The 20,945-nt window shown below is 38.6% G+C and overlaps 1 protein-coding gene across 2 annotated transcripts in view; it reads left to right on the top strand.

The window, feature by feature from the left end:
- Positions 1 to 20,945, top strand: part of PDE1C (phosphodiesterase 1C) — a 217,241-nt gene that overhangs the window by 87,169 nt on the left and 109,127 nt on the right. The window contains exon 4 of one of the 2 annotated variants that reach the window (XM_062498250.1): positions 4,377 to 4,403. The exons of the other annotated variant lie outside the window; for it this stretch is intronic. Coding sequence (XP_062354234.1) covers positions 4,377 to 4,403 — 27 coding nt within the window. The remainder of the gene's footprint in view (positions 1 to 4,376; positions 4,404 to 20,945) is intronic. 2 annotated transcript variants of the gene reach the window in all.

Raw genomic sequence — 20,945 nt, 5'->3', positions numbered from 1 at the left:
TGTGCATCTTAGGTCATCAATCACGGATCTACCAGCTGGTGGCCTAAGTCTGATCACTGCAGTGAAAGTAGAAGATTGCAGAGGCTTTTTCCAATGGCAGATATATAGCCCCTAATCTCTAGCAGTTTGTGTGAGCAGAACATGAGATTCTTATCAACTTTCAAATTTTAGTATAGATTTTTCAAGGATGAAACTAGGCCAAGATCCTCCTTTTACCTCTGCAGCACCTGCAGGTTTATCCATATTCTGAAAAGATGGCATTAATACCAAATCCTGTGGAATGAATATGGAACAACACCATATTTAGCAAAGCACTATTATGAGTAAAAAAAAAATTAAGCGTTTAGGTTATTTTTCAGAGGCTGTGTAGGACTGAAATAGCAATTTATATAGCTAGTTGATATTATGAGTTGTATGATTATTGGGCAAAACCAGGTCAGCTGACAGTTACTTAATTCCCCCAGCGCCTCTGTCCTCATTTCTCTCTATATCTACTCAGTTGTATTAGCTCATTCAACTCTCTCAGAAGACTAAGGTCTGAGAACATCACTACCAAATGCAGGCACAGATTTTGTGTGTGGTTATATTATAGTCTCTTAATTTCCAGGTTCCTAGATGCAGAGGAAAGGCAGAAGCATTTCTGAAAAAATTCAAATGTAGTGTTACTTGGGCTCAAATCATGAATTGTTGTGCAAAACCCTATATAGCTTGAACCACAGCCCTGAAGAGCTAACAAATTAATGGAAAAGTGCCTGAAGGAGAAATACAGGGAAAAGCAATTTGGCTGAGGGTGCACTGGAATTAAATGGCAAAATTAGAAACATAACCCTGAAAGTAGACAACCTTGAAGAACTTGATGGGCATGAAAGCACAAAGAGAATTTTTTATGTCTATTTATTTCAATGGAAATTGTGTGGCCATACAGCTGTAGCAAGCTAAATCTTGTTGATGATTAAAAATTTTCAAAAATATGTCCTTATTTTATTTTGGGCCAGTATGCTGTCTCTATTTCTCTGGCTACAAGAAGGAGTCATCCTCAGAAGAGGAGATACTGAAATAGTTGACTCAACATTCCTGTTAACTTTATGGTTTCTGTGTTAAAAAATTTCATCTTATCTACCACTTCAATCACAAAATATCTATTTTTAAGTGTCTTACAGCTTTTTTTTTTTTTCCATTGGTCTTTTTTCCATTGGTTCCATTCATTCAGCCTTCTCTGACTAGGACTGACTCACTTCATACTAGACTCATGCAAGTGTAACTGCATTAAGTTCAGTGAAGTTATTTTTAGTTTACACTGGCTGTATAGGGCCTACCTAGCGTGAGTCAGTTGCTAATTCTCTTCAGCATGAAAAAAACTAATTTGGTCTAATTATTTTTTTTAGTGTAAGCTAAATATAAACCTCTGAATGATACATTCCACAGCCAGTAACAGGAATTGAATGGATGTGGCAGTCCAAGAGTGAAATGTGCAGGGAGAAAAGAAACTGAACTTACACAGTTTTGGTAATATTAATAAGCCTCTTTGCAGGCGTGAGTACAGGATAACCCACAGATGCGGGAAGCTGTAACATTACCTCCTTTAAATCTCTCTCGTTCTTTCTCTCCTGGGAAAGAGATATAGCTTGGGTTTGTTCAAAACTGAGAAGTCCCTTGGGCTTGACTAGAAGTGTACCTGTTTCCAGGTTTTTTGTAGAGCTTCTGCTAAAAGCAATTTCATAGACAGTTTCTCCCTTCATAGACTCATCCTGGGGACATAAATCAAGATATCTTGTCCCACATATTTATTTTTTTTTGAATAAGCAACCAAACAAACCACCTCATGACAAAACAATCTCAAAAAACCAAACAAAAAACTGCAAACCCAAACACACCTCAATCCACCCCCTCCAGTTTTCTCTTGTTAATGCACACATGGTTGCTGATTCAAGCCAGTCTCTGATGCTGATTGTGGTATTAAAGAAGTACTTTCTAATTCCTTTGTTTCCAGTGCTCTCATTTAATTGAAGGCTGTCTAAGTGGTGGTTTGTAACCAGAAAGAAGATAGATGTTGACATTGTGTTTCCAAAAACAAACTGAATAATATATGTACAGTAATATGTTATCAAACCCATCTTTTTATAATGTGGTGAGTAGCACTGTTAGACCTTGTTTTTTGAAATGCTGGAAGTTCAAGCCTACAGATTTTTTTTCCTGGATATCAGAATTTGCTAATGGTGTTCCTTTTAAAGCATATGCATGCAGTAGTGAATCTATAAACAAGTGTTCTTCCAGTTATATTCTCTTCAAGTGTAAATTGCAAATTCATTCAGTGCTTGGAAAAGCAGTCACTAACTTGGTGGATGTAAACCTTAACTGTGATTGGACTGCAGATGTGGAAACAGCAACAATAAAAAGCTTTGTATAAGTTTTTAAATATTTCTATGACTTCAGCAAATTCTGTTTTTCCTTGTACTGTCATCTGTGATAGTACATCTTTCTAATGTATTAAAATATTCTTGAATGAAAGGAACATTAAAGGTCTAACTGATAAGAAAAGTCATATTATTAATCAAATGTAAAGAACAGCCTAAGACTGGAGTTAATCAATTTTATCTTCACTCAAATGTCTGAAACAGTAACACTTTATAACATGATATAAAAGTCGCTGACCGATGAAGGGAAAAATAGTTCTGACAGTGTTGGAATGAGCCATAAGAGCCTCTCAGAGGAAAGAACTGACTTACAAATAATTTAATTTTAAAACTTAAACAAATTTGGATTTCTTGGGGATAAAATATTTTAATTAGTGTGGATTAGAATGGCCAATCATGTGGGCTCTTTTCCAGCAGGTTTTTTTTTAAGTTCTGTATTTGTCAGAGTATAAACTTCCCAATGCACATTCTTCAAAATGAAAGTTCTAGTTTTCATCCTTCTGAAATGAAAATGAAGAATTATCATAGAATATGATTTGTCCAGTTGGGTTTCTGTTTTTATGTGTCAACATCTTAATGTCAGTAAGGTATAAACTTGATACTGCTAGGAATATTTACTTTTTTACTTCTCTGCATAATTTCAAGTTTAAATAACTTTTCACACAGTAAATTGTAAATTAAATACTTTTTAAAATAGCCATTCAATATTTTTATGATTCCAACATGGTCAGAATATACAAGTGGGTACAACCACAAGTACAATTTGTAAAGATATTTGTTGGATGATGCATTTTACAGTCAGGAGACATTATTCATGGCTCTTGTTAAGTAGACAATAGCACTACACTCCTTTTTGCCATGGTTTTTATTTGTAAAGAAAGTTGCTCTTTGTTTGGGTTTTCTAGGCCCACCCTAGCTGCAATTTTCAACATGTAGTAGTATCAGAAATGAAAAAGTATACTTGATGCTAATAGTTGTAAATTTATTTTAAAAATACTACCTACATACTGAAAATGTTGGGAATATCTGTTCAGGCATTGCTAAATAACAGGGTATGCCTCATCACAGTCCACACTGAAACTTGTTTCAGTCACTTTGGAAACAGCTGCAGAAACAGCAGCTGACAGCACACAGTGCTGATACAGCCCTGCAGGTAACTGTACAGCTGCAGAGATAGCTATGCAGAAAGGCATGTATTGCCTTTTTGTGTATTGCCTTGCTCTGTGCATTGGCAGCCTGTGTCATTGCCTGCTGTTAAAAACAAAATCCACTGTGCTAAGAGCAAGAGGTTTATAGCCTTTGCTGTAATTGATGTGGTGTAAGCACTGGGGTGGGGAGGAGGTCCTGGATGCTTATCTGCTCTTGCCGTTCCTAATCCTGGATCAAGGCCTGTAAGGCCTCAAGATAGGTGCCACAAAGTGAAGCTCTGTAGTGTGGTATCTGGAATTTGTTTGAGCAGAGAACTTTCTAGGATCTAGACTTCCTTTTTAGAGAGAGACTGTTCTAAAATCATCTGAGGTTTTCCACTGAGGTTTTCCACTGAGTGGCCACAGACAGTATGGTTGGATACATTCCATCACTTCATGTTGATGGGATCTTCACAGATCTGTCTTACTCATCTGTTGAATGAATAAACATTACAGCTAGTAAATAAAAGTAAGTTTCTGACACTTGGACTTCCTGATAAGTAATTTAGAATAATAGATATTTTTTCCTAGTTGCAACAATCCTTTCTTACAAGAAAGGGCAGTATGTGCGTACAAGCAAACCCAATTTTTTCTCATTAATTTAGTGGCAACCACCACTGAGGTTAATAGAAGGGAATGGCTACATCAGGTTTGGGACAATCTTATGGCAGAAGTGACTTCCTTGAATTGCTCCTCATTTCTGACCCTCTCCTTTTTCCTCCTTGCCTGTTAAGTTTCTCATCTCAGTTGTTCTCATTTTGTTCTTTTCCTGCAGGAGAAAATATAAGAAAACATCACAGAGGTAAGAGTAAATCGCAGAGGATTGGAAGGTATTTGTGGGTCATCACTCTCTTTTTGTTAGGGGGTTTGAAAGAGGATTTTCCTGTTACCAGGTTGGTGTCTTTTTTCTTTTTTTCCCAGGGAAATGTCATTCTACTGATTGTTCCCCCTCTGAAGGACCATCTTGTGCTGCTGTTGTTCCCAATCTCCTTTACTGCTAATGGTAGTCCTCCCCTCTGATAGTGGTAGTTCTTTCTGAGTAAGGATAGAAATATTTGTCATTGAAAGTGAAATCCTAATAAACATCACATTGTTTCTTTGCAAGATCTGTCGGTTCTAACTTGTATTACTTGCTTATTCTGTAATAACAAAATGAATGGCAGGCTTGTAGAGTTACTAATAATCTGTGCTGTTGCAGTAGACTGAAGGAAAATGTGAATCCTCTTGATTAAGAGTCCCTATTACAGCCACCAGTTGTAGTTACTCCTTTCTTATAGGAGGCAGGCTCAATGGGAGTCTTTCACAGATAAATTTTCTTGCTTTGGAAACCTTGAGTGTGCTGGCAGATAAGCCAATGTGATGCTTTGATTGGCTAAGGCATGACTGGCACCACTCCTGTTTGCTATCACCCTTTGCTGAAGATTATTGCTCTAATGTCGCAATGACAGGGCATGTTATACGTGTGCTTGTGTGTTGCAGCCACAAGAAACCGAAGTGTGGTGGCTTGAGTCACAGACAAGGTGGGTTTAAGCTAGGAGAGTTTAGTGAAAAGTACTGATTAGGAGATTTCTGTGCTGATCTGTGTAAGAAGGCATTGGATAATATGAGATACAAGAATGGGGAGAAGGTGAATATGCTCCCAGTTGTTTTTTTTTTTCCCAAATATGGGGCTGACACTGTAGTTTTGTTGGCAGCTCTACTTTTCTCCCCATTTTCCTTGCTGCTGTCATGATTGTTAATTATGAACATTTCTCTGGCAACAGGTCTTCAGCTGCTGCAAGAAGATTGTTTCCAGAACGAATGATTGCACTGTATTTGTGTATATTTGTGAGTGCCTTGGACTGCTTGCATTGTCAATGCATTGCATTGAGTACTGTGTCTTATTTAGGTATCCTTTCTGTGTTCGTAACTATGACATTAGCAAGGTTTGTATTTCGCATCTCTTTTCTATGGGAGACTGTAAGCCTCTGAAGAGAGATGTAAATATATTCTACAAGTCAAATACCTTCTTGTGTTGATGATGTACAAACAATATAATATGTCAGTTTGTATAAACTTACCATTACAGGGCTAAGTTTTGTGCCCTGTGGGATTTAGAACTTCCTGTTTATGCAGCACATGTCAGCTGCCTGCCTGATAGTGTGCATCCTTGCAAATAGGCTTTCATGACCTTCTGATGTCTAAAATGGCCTCTGCAGAGACCAAGATGCCACTCCAGGCATATGGCAACTGCTGAGCACCTGTTCCTGATAACCTTGCCCAATGGGTGCTGACTGCTGGCCCAGAGGGCTCTGTAGCACAATGGTCTGTTATTTATGTCTAGGAACCACACATTGGCAGCATCTAGGGAAACCTGGTTGGCTAGCAAGGTTCTGCCTTGAATTTTTCACCTGCTGAGTGATTAAGTATGATGCTAAATGGAAAATTGCATATACTGCCACCTGGTGCAAAAGTGTAACATCCAGCAAAAAGAAGTGGTAGGACAGCAGTTCACTAAAAGTTTGGTTTCCAGTAATGTCTCTTGAGCTGGTAACTCCAGCAATGTGCATAAACTGATTACTTGGCTTATGTTTCCACCTTCACTTCTCACATTCTTCTGCTGTAGGTTTTCTTTTTGCCTTTGATATGTTTTTCAAAACAATCTTTGTGCTTCCTACATCACTGGGCTCTAAGGGTGTCTGAACTGAAATTAACTATTGCTTGCTTTTGCATCTTTCTTTTGTTTCTGTTTGGGGAATGTTATCACGTAAGAATACTTACATGATAACAGCATCAGCTATACAGGAGAAACACTGCTGTCCTTTGTACTTTGGAGTGAGTGTAAAGAAGCAGTTTCCTCTGAATGCAGACCTGTTGGGAAGGAAAACCAAGTACATGTAAGAAAATAAATGAGGTACATAAGAAAATGTAATGAGAAAGAGGTGAGCTAAAATCTGAGCCAGTGTAAAAGTGTAACTAAAAATGACAAACAGCGACTTTTACATTGATCATTCTGTTGAGTTAATTTGAATTCTTTTGTAATAATAATATATCGGTATGATTTTCCTCATAAACTTGGAAGTTACACAGCTATCTAGACAACCATAGCTTCTTCAGTCCCAACCTGAATTGCATCTGAGCTACTGAATGTGATGTAGATTAATCACAGTAATACCAGAGGAATGGGATATTTAATCTGAACTCAAGTCATTTTATCATTCTGCTGTCTAGTTCTCTTTGGTAAGTAAACTGTAGATAGCTTGCTATCTAGTGAATGGAGAGGTAGTCAGCAGGAGATAAAACTAGACAGGAAGCCAAAGCTCTGAACTTTCAGGTCCTGAGTTGGTTTTGCTATTTTTTTTTTTTTTTTTTTTGTTTAGGCTTCTGAGACCTCAATCATGTTTGATTTGACTGTTGAGGCTCCCAGTTGTCCTGAAGACTGCCAGTTATGGGCTGTCATCTATTTCTAGGCGATACTCAGCACCTTCAGCTTCCTGGAACATTAAAAGGGAAAAGAGCATCTCAAGTAGCCCTTAGCAATTTCCTCCTGGGTTAGGTTCATCCTCTTGGGTGAATTCAGCTGGTGCAGGCAATGTGGCACTTATAAAGACTCCCTAAAGTCCAATTTCTTGTCACAAAATTTGTTAGATAAACAATCAGTGTTAGTTAACATGGCAAAAATTTTCCTCCATTAGAGTCCACAGTCATGCATTTTTATTCCATCAGTAACACAGTATTGCATGTGTTGCTCTTTTTATTTAGCTGCATGTTGATTAATTGTACAGTTTAATTTACTTTTAAGATGCAAATTATTCTTTTACAGTGACCTTATTTTAGATAAAAGTCAAGGAAAAGGAGTCCTGATATTTTATCTGTCCATCATGAATGAATGAATTTATTCCTCCTAAGTATCTGTTAATAATTTACACAAAGCACAAAGTAGAAAAAGAAATGTTAAAGGAGAAGCCACTGCTCAAACATTCTCACACCCTTCAGGGAGTTACATACACAAGCCACCCCAGACTTAAACTTCAAGGCCCTTCACATCAGGCAGCTCCACAGAGCTGTGGGTGTCTCTTTTGATTCCTTGCTCACACACATACTCTCAGGTGTGCTTCCAACAGCAGGTTTCCTGAAGCAGGTCAGCTCAAGCTGGGAGCCTCCAGAGAGGGACCCAGAACATAGAAATCCATGGAAAATTATATCCTTGTGACTTATGCACCTGCCCCTCACATGCTCTTCATGTGCCTTGAATGCACTTCTCAGTCCAATAGTGATTTTTTTTTTTGGGTCTTCTAACGTCTTATTGAGTTATTTCTCAACTGACTGTGCAGGTAGGCCATTAACTCCTCATAACTTGTCAAGTTGCATCTTCTCCTGGTGGCTGTAGTCTCCTGGTCTTCCAGTTTGTGAGTCTGGTACACTTGGTTGCTGGCAGAGCCTAGGAAACGAAAAAAGCCCTAGATATAGGATAAACATTACTTAGCAGCAACCAAAACATGATTGTTATCTATATTCTTCTTCATACTAAAGCCAAGACACAGCACTATAGCAGCTACTAGAAAAATAACACAGAATATTAACTATCCCAGTTGAAAGCATATCTAGATGTAACTTCACAGCTTGTGGCCTAAAGCTTCACCAAATCCAGCTACTCAGCCTAAGCAAGTGAAGCTAAGAAGATTAAATCCATGCAGTATTATAACTGTGTGTAACTCACTCTACTTTAAATGTACTTATGCTAAAAAAGTAGTATGTCGCAGTAGGAAATGTAACCAAAGTGTCTTTGAAATATGACTGAAAAAAGCATCCTAATGGGCCCTGGAAAAATAGTAATGTGATTTCTTCAAAAGAGATTGTACTTTGATTAAGAAAGGTTGATATCTGATACAAACTGTAAGTCTTTTCATCCCTTTGCGCTTTTCTTATTCTTTCTCATTGATGTATGTGCTTCTTAGTTCCAGTTTGCTTCAGCATTTAGTTAATATGTTCATGGAGAAATGTATTTATGCTAGTGTAGGGCAGAAGAGATGAAACGATAAATGTAACAGTATTACTTACAAAATAAGTGGAAAAGTGTATTTTCCCCCCAAATTTAGTTGGTTATTATCAGGGCTGCTTATGCTGATGCCTCTGTAGGTTAAAACAATCTACTGCCACTTTTGAAATATTATTGCCTTGCAAGTCTCATTCTAAGTAATCTTAAAGTTTTGGCATTTACTTCCTGTAAGGAAAACTCTGTGCTGGGATTAATCTCATCCTTTAGTGCTTTTAGGCACACTGGAGAGATCTTTATTGGAATTATTTGAAAGAGGATCAGTGCTCTCTCAAAGCTGATTGTCTGAGTAAAGACGTTATCACAGAATGAATAAAGTTGAAAGACACTTCAGCGGGTCATCTGGCCCAACCTCCCTGCTCAAGCAGGGTCATCTTAGAGTACATGGCAAAGGATTGTGTGCAGATGGTTCTTCAGTATCCTCTGCAAGGGAGACTCCACACCCTCTCTGTTCAATCTATTGCAGTGTGTGGTCACCCACACAGTAAAGAAGTTCTTCCTCATGTGCAAGTGGATAGGCAGTTCATTCATGTTTTCCATCAAGTATTTACAAGATATGAACTACAGCAACCTCTTGGCAATTTTCAGTACTGGGTAATTAGAGAAATCTGGTCATTTAAATTACCCTAAGATGAAGCATTTCCATGACGAATTCAGACCTCCTATGTCTTAGCTGTGTCTCAGATTTGCTTTGAATTGATAATGAGTTGTTTTAATCCTTCTCTTTGATTTAGCAGTCAAACATTGGGGAGGAGCAGGAGGTAAGGAGGAAAGAGCTAGAAAGAACAAAATTGTTAGGGACTGACATTATCTTAGCAGTTAATATGAGAACGAGCTTTTAGTTGGGGACATCCTTAGAGGGCAGGTGATGTAACTGAAGTCCTGTATAAGCTTCCAGCCTTCAAAGTCGCTCACGTCTTAAATGTGTGTCTCCTTTGCAAATGATGAAGGGTGAAACCTAAGACATTTTGTTAAAAATCTATCAAATGCAAGGGATAAAGCATCTTTTCGGAGAGAATTTGTCCTAGGAGAGAATCAGCTATCTCCTGGCACTAGGATGTTTTTTCAAGAGAATTTTCTCACTTTTAGTGTGAATTACACTTGAACCATGTACTGGTTCTGGCTGGGATAGAATTAATTTTCTCTTTAGTAGCTGATACAGTGTTGTGTTTTGGATTTAGTATGAGAACAACGTTGATAACACAGTGATGTTTTAATTGTTGCTAAGTAGTGCTTCCTTTAGAACAAGGGCTTTTCAGTTTCCCATGCTCTGACAGTGAGGAGGTCCACTAAAACCTGTGAAGGATTAGAGCCAAAACAGCTGATGCAAATTAGTCAAATGGATATTTCACACCATAGAACGTCATGCTCAGTATATAAACTAGAAGGAGTTAGACAGGAGCTGCTGATCACTGCTTGGTAATGACCTTGACATCAGTCCACTGGTAATGAGCAACAGTATTACTTATTTCTCTTGGGTATTATTTCTTTATTCCTTTTCATTTTATTTCTTTATCTTATTTTCATTTTATTATTATTACATCTTGCTTCAATTATGAAGTGTTCTTATCTAAATCCACACATTCTACCTTTTTTATAATTCTCCTCCCCATCCCACTGACGGGGTCAAGAGTGAGGAGAGTGAGGCAGCATCTCTGTAGTACTTAAGTTGTCAGCTGGGGTTAAACCATAACCAGCTGCTAATTAGCCTGATGTAATCAGGGAAAACTATAAACCCTCTTCCCTCATTTCACATCAGAAAGTCTATCGGCTTGATTTCTACTGATTTAACTCTGTGTTTTCTTTAAAATATTGGTAATAAACCATCCAAGTATTTTTTTCCTCCCAACAAGTGTATTTTGTTTGCCCTGTTGTCTTGTCATCTTGAGATGATAACTTGGGGATGGAATTTACTTTAATTAGATGACAGGTGAAGAAGTTCTTTGTGCAGTTTCTACATAGATACTGCACTCTGAGCTAAAGGATTTATAACTGTTTTCACATTAAGGTGAAAACATCTATGAGAGTCTCATCTGAAAACATTGTCAGATCCATGCTGAGTGCCATGCTATCCCCACAACCACAGGGTAGCATGACTATAATAATGTATTTTGATTGGCTGGCTTCCAAGAGTTAACACCAAAAATGGAAAATAGACCTTATTTAGAAACAAGTATTTGGGCTTCCTTTGTGTGTGCGTTAGCTTATAAAGGAATCACACATTAAAATACTTGGTACAGGTTGCAGTGAGCACCACTACAGAGAAGAGTAAGAAGCAATTTATTCTAGTTCTTGCCTGGTATATCTCCTTTCCTCAATCCCATCCATCTACTGATTTATTAGAAGAGATGCAGACCCTATTACAGAATTTCATGTGTACATTTCCAGGGTTTGAATTCCTATTATGCTCCAATGGATGATGATGTTAGATTTTCATCATGCAGAAGAATAATTGTTCTCCTGCTGAGGAGAAGGTTCTCAAGTAGAAATTTCAATTTGTTATATATTTACCTGCACATGTTATGCTTCTCAAGAGCTTTATAAAATGTCTCTGGTGGATATAAATTAATTGTGGATTTTGCGTTGGACCATACTCAAAGATGTGCCTGACTGTGTGTGTGTGTAAGTGGGTACATGCACAACAGGTACATTATAGATGCATCTAGATTATTAAAACTGATCCTAAGATCTCAGGAGTAAGATTTAGTGCATTCATTTCCATAGACCTGGTGTGGATTTTTTGTCTTGTGGTTTTAGTTTTTTTCGCCTCAGGCAGATTTTGGGAATAATTATGGTACAGAAGTGCTTTGTTTTCTCACAAGAGCAGGATTTTGAACATCTGGGCCTCCAATGCCTGGTCAGAAAACCTTTTTAATATCAGTGCTTTTATCAATACAGCTACTTATTGCTAATAATTTTGATTCATAGAACACTCAGATACACATTCCCCCTCACCTAGCTACAATCATAGCTTCAGAGAGGCTATATAAAAATCATCTGAACCTAACAGAAGTGCTGCATTGTGAGTTTCTGAATTATTGCTCTTAATATATTCAAGTAACTTACTTCTGAGCTTCTGTGCAACACATAGAGATTTAGTGGTGCATGTAATTAAGGTTCAAACTTTATAACCTGAATTGACTAATACTTACATAAACCAAGTTTTCAGCTTATTTTAATTCTTGTCTTGTTTAATACAAGCCATTTTTAAAAGAGGAAAAAATATTTATGTTCTCTTAAGTTTGTTATCCAAAACAATGCTTCATACAGTACAGAGAGTGCTCTTTGGACTTGTTGATCAGTGATACATTTAGGCTTGTAGACCATTGTCTTATCAGGCTGGTTTTCAGAGTCTAGCATGTTAGTAGGAATGAGTGGATAGGATGAAAGTGGTTCTTTCCTAGATTCTTGTTCTTTCTGGGAAAATTTGCTGCAGATAGCACTTACCTTGATTTTTAATGAAAAACAAAGTAAAATTTCAAGAAGTGAAATATGCTGACAACATTTCAACAGTTCTGTACCTGGAATCTATCTATTCTGATTATTTGTCTGCCAAAGGCTGGTTTAAAATACTAGGCTTTCCCCCCCCTTACACTATCAAAACAGATACCACTATAACTGAGTTCCACGTGAACTGGTAATTTCCCTGGAGGTTTTTTCAGCTATCTAATAACATTTATACAAATTCCAGTGGTACTGACTAAAGATTTATTCTCCACTTCTGTCTTTTAATTAAGACATAAATGATTATCTGCTACTGGATTCAAGAATTGTGTGACCCACACCCCAGAACAGAAACTGTAATTTGCATCTTGTGGTTTGTGAAAGAAGTCATTGGCATTGGAGCATCTGGTTAAGCCCTGCAAGGTACAACAGCATGTTGATTTTCATGGGAATACTCAAGGAATGTGCCAGTGCAGAGTATAAGCTATTTTACAACAGCTGCTGAACCAAACTCATTGTAGGTCATGACTAAGTAGAGTGATGGAAAAGAAAATTGGACTACAAATGCTGTATTATGTATGGATAAAGAAATGAGTTTGACTTCCTGGGCAGTCAGTCCAACACCTTTTGGTAGGAACAGTTCATGTTCTGAAAAGCAATTACCTTGTTGCTGCTTTTTTGTTAGTCTGGCTAAGCCACGCGAATGGTTGTACTTCAACTTTCAGAATGCGGTTGCAATTATTTTTTTCTTTTACCTGGCAATACTGTGGATGTTTTCAGATTGTGGTGACAAAGCCTTTTTCTGTAAGTTTCTGCACTAATAAACAGTCACAGCATCACAGAAATGCAGAATGAAGTTGAAAGGGACCACAGTGGGTCATCAGGCCCAACATCCCTGCTCAAGCAGTAGAGTACTTGGCAAAGGATTGTGTGCAGATGGTTCTTCAGTATCCTCTGCAAGGGAGACTCCACACCCTCTCTGTTCAATCTATTGCAGTGTGTGGTCACCCACAGAGTAAAGAAGCTCTTCCTCATATACTGGTGTAACTTCCTGTGCATCAGTTTCTGCCCCTTGCCTCTAGTCTTGCTGCTTGTCACCACCGAGAAGAGCCTGGTTCCACTCTCTTCACACCATCCCTTCAGATACTTATAGACATTGATAGTGTACCCTCTCAGTTGTCTCATCTTGAGGCTGATGAGGGCCATCTCCCTCAGCCTATCCTTGTAAGAGATGCTCCAGTCCCTTAATGATCTTTGTTGGCTTGGACTTGTGGTTGTCAAGTTTGATTTGGTGTTCTGTAACCCAATCCTCCTTGATCAAGGGAAAGTCTCCCTTCCAACATTTGTTACCCTGATTTTCTTGAGATCTCCAGAGATCTCTGAGGGCTGATCTTTTCAGTGAGGTTGACCTGACATTCCCTGTTACCAGGGTTCCTCCCTCCAGGTAGTAAAAGGCCCACATTATCCTTTCTTTTCCTTTTGTTATTGATGTATTTGAAGAAGTCTTTCTTGTTGCCATTGGCATCCTTGGACAGATTTAATTCCAGATGGGCCTTTGTCTTTCTGGTCTCATATTTACTTATTCTGAAAATGCCTCTATGTGCATAGAAAATGCCTTCTAAGTGGTCTGACCATGCTTCCACCTGCTGTTTCTATTTGAGTAATGACAGGAGTTCTTTATTCATTTACATAGCTCTCTTGTCCCCTTTACCTGATTTCTTGCTCATTGCGATGCATCATTCTTGAGCCTAGAGGAAGTGATCCTGGAATATCAACCAACTCTCTTAAACCCCTCTTTCCTGCAGAGTCTGTTCCCATATAATTCTTCCTGGGAGATTCCTGAGGAGACTAAAGGTTGTCCTGAATGCCAAGGTGACAATTACCTGATGCCCTGCTTCCTCTTTGCCCATTTCTGAGTTCCACAGTCTCATGGTCACTATAGCCAAGGCTGCTCCCAACCTTCACATCTCCAGCAGCTCCTTCCCTGTTTGTTTATTTGTTTGTAAAAAGTCAAGCAGCGCATCATTCCTTCTTGGATTCTCCGCTACCTGTGTCAGAAAGTTGTCATCAATGCTTTCCAGTAACCACTTAGACTGTTTTTCTTTTACTGTGTTGCTTCTCCAGTGGGTAGTTGAGAGACTTCCACAAGAACCAATGCCTATTTTTTAGAAGTGCTTCTAGCTGTCTGTAGGCCTTAACTGCTTCATCCTCCTGCTCAGATGACCTGTAGCAAGCACCCACAGCAATGTCACTATTACTAGACTGGTGTTTCATCCTAATCCGTAAGCTCTCAACTTGCTCATCGTCCACCCCAAGCCAGAGCTGAATACAGTGCAGGTGTTACATATTGAGGGCAATTCCACCACTGTGCCTCCCTGCTCTGTCTCTCCTAAATAATGTGTAGCCCTTCATTTCAACATTCCAGTTATGTGAGCTGTCCCATCACACCTCCACAATCAAAACAGTATCAAAGCTCTGTAAATGCACACAGCTCTCTAGCTCATCCTGTTTGTTGCCCATACTGCGTGTATTGGTGTACAGGCACTTTATAGAAGTATTTGATTGTGTCAATATCCCGGGTAGGTGTGCAAAGGGATGCCCCATAGTCCCCATGCCCAGTGTTGGTTATGTTTTTGGTAGCTTGTGCTTGACTAACATATTAATTTTTAAACTTCCTTTTGCTACTAGCATGGTTGTTATAGTTCTCCCCTTCCCACACTTTACCTCTGTTGAGCCTGGCTGTGCTCCTCTTCCCCCTTCAACTCTACATTAGAGCTCTTTCAACTAAGTCCTGAGCTAAAATCCTTTATCCCTTTTGAGACAGGTGGACTCTGTTGCCAGCAGGTTCTGTCACATAAACCAGCTCATGATCAAACCCCCCAGAATTCTGCTGGTAACACCAGTCCTCCAGCCAGATGTTCATCTGTATGATTTTCCTGTTTCTTACCCCATCATTCTCTGTGTTTGGCAGGTCAGAAGAGAACACAGTTTGGGTTTCAGATCCCTTGACCAGCTGTCCCAAAGCCCTGAGGTCTCGAATGTCTACAAGCCTTTTTGTTGGGACATCATCAGTGCCTACCAGGAAAACCAGTAAAGGCTAATGATCAGTGGGCAGTACCAGGCTGGGAAATTTCTTTGCCATGTCACTTACCTGGGTTGCAGGGGCTCAACAAACCTCCCTGTGGGTTGGGTCTGGTTGTCATACTGGGCCCTCCACTCCTCTTAAATGAGTCTGTCCTGTTCTTAAAGCAAGAACTTTATCTGGCGGGTCCAGCAGTTTCCATTGCAGAGTATTCATGTGAGGAAAATCCCAAGCTCCTGAAGATTTTGACTCTTTTGGGACCAAATCCAAAAAGAAGTTTGGTGATGGCAGAAACAGTCTCTACTAAATTTCTCAGGAATTTTTGAATGACCAACTCCAGTGTGTGTTATTTATTTTGGTCTCATTTCACCCCATTTCTCAGCTGGATGGTCTGAACACTGGAAGTACAGTGTTTTTGTGGGAGCCTATTGGCAGGCCAACATTATGCTTTTTGTCAATGCCCTTGAGAAGCCATGAGAGGCAAGTGGTCATCAACATCTGCTCTCATTTTTGTTCTCTAGAATGTGATGCTCATCCTTTACTTATCAGCATAGCCTTGATACTCCGCTCTTATCTGAATTCAGAACAAAAATATCTTTGAAGGAAAACATAATTAAAGCTGCATTTTGCTCACAGTTTTTCCAGTAACTTTCATTTGGGGTGAATTTGGGGTGAAAGAATAAATTTAAGACATTTCTGATTTTCTTCATCTTTGTTATCCTTTAATGCTTCAATTAAAATATGTTCTATCTTAGTTAGTAAGAGTTGCACAGTGGTTCAACATGGAGGCTGGGCTTCTGTCTCAGGTGGTTTGGAACCTCTTCAGGACAGCTTAAAAAAAAAGACAGAATGCAGACAAGAATCTTACAGATGTTTGAAACCTCCAGGATTTGTCACATCATTAGCAAAGGCAATTTTGTCTGTTATGTGGAGCTATGAAGTTGTGAATTGCTTCTATTAATCCAGTGGTGGAAACATGAATAGCTCTGAGAAACCCTGCACACTGTGTACAGATCTGCACATAAAGAAGTTGTGACTGCAAAAGGTCTAGGTGGCAAAGATGAAAAATGTCTTAAGTCTCTTCGTCTGAAAGGAGGTGTTAAAAGTTGAGAGAATAGCATAAGGAGGAATAATATAATCATAGTAAAATGTTTTGTCTTCTTGCATAGCTCTTCAATACGGCTGTGATTATCATCTGGATTGACAGAGTTTGGGAGTGAATGAGGCAAATGATGTAAACAAAGACATGGCTAGCTTTCTCAGATGCAGACTTTGTGATGTATCTATGTAACTGCCCATTCTTAATTTGGAAAATTATTTTTTATTAGTATAATAGGAGCAGACCTTCTAGCATTCACCTGTCTCTTCTTCCAGCTGTTTGTTGAAAGGATGTAATTATAAGACCATGTTTCTTCAAACCATCATATGAACACTTTTTCATCAGAAGCTTACAGTCTGAATTAGGAATATGCTAGCCAGACATCAGGTTTTATGAGCATATGACAGGTTTGTCTCCATGGAAAGTATTCATCTTCAGGAATGAATGTAGGAACACAGAGGAATGCATAAACTCAATAGGAAACACAAAAATACATAGTATTTCTGCTTTAAACTAAAATTTGCTTAGAACTAATATTATTAATGTTTATAAATAATGAGCATTTTCAGTGGATTAAGAAATGGAACCCATGTTTTGGTCAGGAGTACAAAGAGATGTCTTCCAAATGCTGCTAGATTTGTATCAAGGGTCAAGAAAAAGACACCAAATGACATTTATTTAACTGTGCTTCTTGGCATTAATCTTCTGTAAAAAAGATGTCTAACAAACAGGCCTTCTAGGCCTTTCACCATCTTGGTAATCCTCCTTCAGACCCTTTCTAATTGCTTTATATTTTTTTTATATTGTGGTTCCTAAAACTGAGTCAATTGTCACTGTGCATAGCTGAAGTATATTTACAAATTCGGTTTTACTGAACAAGCAAACTTTTTGCAGATGCTATAGAGACAATATAGAGTATTGGGACTAAGGTATTATTTAAATGTTTTCCTGTAATGGGGAGTGGAAAATCTGTGTGTGAATACAGGCTTGTAGTCAAAGAAGGGAAGGAAGACATGAGTGGGCAGTACTGGGAAAACAGAAGTGGATTATAGGGCTGTTCAGCTCTGTTTCGTGATATCAAAAACAGTCCAGGTTGCAATTGAGACTGCTGAGTGGTTCATAGAAAATCACCTTTGATGACTTAAGCAGTTTCCCAACTTATATCTATATCACATGAGGAGTACCAAGCTATGATGTTTTTCCTAGGTGAGGAAACAATGAGTTCAGTGCATCTTACATATTTTCATACTGTGTTTTTAAAAGTCTTTAAGAGTACTCTCCAATGCAGGGATAAACACAGAACTCTTGGTCGGCTAATCCATAAAGACTTAGTGTTCTCTGTATGCTCCAGTTGTTTACAACTTGTTAGCTAATACCTGTATATTTTCATTCTGTTATTTGAAAACCATTTTGTTTCAAATTATATCTGTAGCATTATCAGATCTATTCAGTCTGTGTCGGACATGGATTTCAAGACAGGATGTTCAGGAGACACTGGCAGAATTTTTTTTTCTGGGAAAGGCTAGAAACTTCTATCTCCAAGAATACCTTTTGTAAAAGTGTAATGACCACCACCTTCTCACAAAGTGAAAGAATGACAAAGTAAATAAGTGAATGTTAATTAAAAACTATTGCAGCTAGGACTGATTAATTTTTAAAAACTGGTGTTCTTGAAGTGGAGCTTTTAGAAGATGAACTGTGCTACAGATATTTGTTCAGGTACAAATGCAGTTCTGTGACCATATCAGAGGCCACATGGCATAAAAAATATGTATGCATGGTGAGAAAGCTTTCTTCTCAGAAATGTTTTCATTATAGCTTTACAGTCATCAGTGAAACTAATGGTTATGAACAAAGAATCCATGAAGCTAATTTACCTCTTGCCCTTCAAACAAATTAATTGTGTTCCTTCACACTGATTGTTTCTAAGCCATGTTAGAGCATGCTTTGTAGACTGCACACAGCTGGTTTTGTATGAATACATCTTGGTGGCTACTCAAAACCTCTAATTGACTAAAATTATCCTCACTGATACCAGCTTAACATGTGTCACAGAACACATGAAGAGTCTTGGAAGGATTTTGTATCCTGTTCAAATGATACAGGTATAATAAAAGGGGAAAAACAACCCCTTCAGAAAAGACAACTGAGTGTATTATAAAATACACTGACTGTATAGCTCTTCAAAGGATCGAACTGCTCTTCAACTGAAACTTAGTGCCCTGAATGGAAGTATGTGCTTGTTTTATACTTGCAGTGGTTCTGTTTCTCAAAGACAAACATTATGACTGAATCATTGCAGAGAATAATAAGCTACAGGCCCTGATAAAGGAAGTTATGTTTGCTGTTTCTGGAAAAATACATTTGTAAAAAGGTATTGCAGTTTGGGTGGCATGAACTTTGATGTGGGGGTTTGTGTGAGCTTAGCAGTAGATAAGCTTGGGGCTGTGGCCTCTACCCAGAAGGTACTAGGCTTAATCCTCCTTTGAATGTATTCTCTCCCAGCCCATACCTGAGTCACTTTATCTTGTCTCTATCAACTTGCAGTCCAGGGCCTCAGTGAGGAGGCCCATTCAACTTGTGGTGGTCTTCCATGCAGCTTTTGTTATACAGTTTTGCTATAATAGCCAAAAGTCCTTCATAGATGTTTAAGCCATAAAATATAACATTTCAGTCTCCAGCAGTGGGCCATAAGGGACTCAGTGGCACTAGCATACCTAGGTACCTGCCATGACTTAGACTGTCAAAGACTTCCAAAATATCCCATGACTCACAGTGTTACATTATCCATTGTGAAACTCCCCCCCTTGGGGACTATTGAGCATTTCCACCTGAACTCGAGTTTATGTAATTTTTGGGCTCAGGGACTTCTGGCATCACTAGGCTGTTGAGGTGCTGAAGAGGCTCCAGAGGTGAGCTCAGGATTCCTGGGCACCCAAGCAGATAGGTCCCGTGTTTTAGGTGATAGTAAGGTCCCAGTTCTGTGGCTTCTCTCAGGAGCAGAGGCTCAGCCCACAGCAGAAGAAGCAGCTCTGGGTTGGGCTCTGGCAGCAGCAGCAATGAATTCCTGAATTCAGATGCCCTCCTCTCCTGAGCTTGGCCATTTCTTTTGATTTTCCTAAGTACCCAGTCCTTAGTGTTTCCTAGCAATTTATGGGAAAATAATTCTATAGGTAAAAGGAACAAAAGGAAAGAAACCTAACCCCCAACACATGGCACTGCAGAGCTGGTACAGAGCAGGAGTGTTGTGCTGAGCAGATGTCATTGGGAAGGTTAGGACGGCAGCCCATCATTCTTTGCTTGGTATTAGTCTTTTGTACCCAGAATCTTTCCATTACACCTGACTGCAGTTCATTCTTCTGAGAGACAAGTGTAAATACATGCAGCTTGGAAAGCTAGCTGGACATTGGTTGTGTTAGTTGAAGATTAGACCTGCTGAACAGGCTGTGAAGAGCTGTTCTGTTGTGATGGTCTTTTTGTTGCCTGCTGTTTGCCTAAAAGGTTGTTGTGTCTGTGCATCTTCAACCCATCTCCAGTATTCTGCAAAGCACATGTGGTAGTTGGCTGTTGTTTGGGTGGCTTTACCACAGATAATAGAAGTAGTTACAGTTCAGAAATAACTACAGGCACGTTTATTGTAAGCAGTATCTCTGCAAATGTGTTAGGTGCTTTCTTGTGTGGATTTTGCCCTGGAGACCCAAGAGGGAAAAGACCTACCTAGGTTCAGAGTAGTGGCATGCTCATGTCACCTTAGCTACACAATTTTCCCTCCTTAATTTGATTCTCTATCTTTCTCAGTTTTGCTTTCAGACAAGAATGCATGTTCATTAGCTGTGCAGTGAGTTAACAATGCTGATAGGCAAACATCTTAATAGATAGTGCTTTCTGGGATTGTGAAAATAATGCCCCCTGGGAAAAAAGGTAATAGTTCTGAACATGGGCTTAGTCCTTTTGTGTTCTGAATCATCCTGCAAAGCAATATCTTCTGGTTTTATAAACTTGTTTGTCTATATTGTATTGAGGAAAAAAGGGATATTGAAAAGTTTCTGAATAATCTTAGCATGTATTCTGCATTACACATTTAAACGTGTATTGTAGTAGGATTTAATCCCTGCTTTTCTCTCTTCTCTCAACTTCTGGAATGTGATGTTGCAAAAGAGACAGATTTTTTTGAACAAGTTATTTGTAAATGGTGCATCACAATATGTCCTGCAAATTAACATGTATTTCCTTTAATGGGACATTTATATAATGTTTTGTCAACACTATGACGTATTCTTCCATGCTTTATTCAGACTAGATGATTTTACACTAGTCTGTTAGCATATTTTGTTACTGTGAATAGTTCTCAAATTTATTTCTTATTATTTTCTGAGCAACGAATATGCTCTTGGACAATTCACTACAGTTTATAACATCAAAAGATCAAAAATACTTTTACTGAGCTAAATTTATTACATTTTATGAATCCTTATTTCTCACATAAATAGTGTTATGATTAAAGGTCCGTTTCTCCACCTTTACACACTGTGTTGCTGTTGCTGACCTCTTTTTAATTGTCCATACCAAATAATTCACAGAGGCTGTGAAAGATTAAAGAATAATATGAATAAATGTTATGCAGCTGTGAACATTTCATGCTCAGAGGAGTCCTAAGGCTTGCTATTTAGACAAATGGTATTCT

The sequence above is a fragment of the Cinclus cinclus genome, chromosome 1 (assembly GCF_963662255.1).
Source record: "Cinclus cinclus chromosome 1, bCinCin1.1, whole genome shotgun sequence".
NCBI classification, from domain to species: Eukaryota; Metazoa; Chordata; class Aves; order Passeriformes; family Cinclidae; genus Cinclus; species Cinclus cinclus.
Note: the sequence above shows the minus strand (reverse complement) of the source record. Positions and strands in the feature narration are given on the sequence as shown.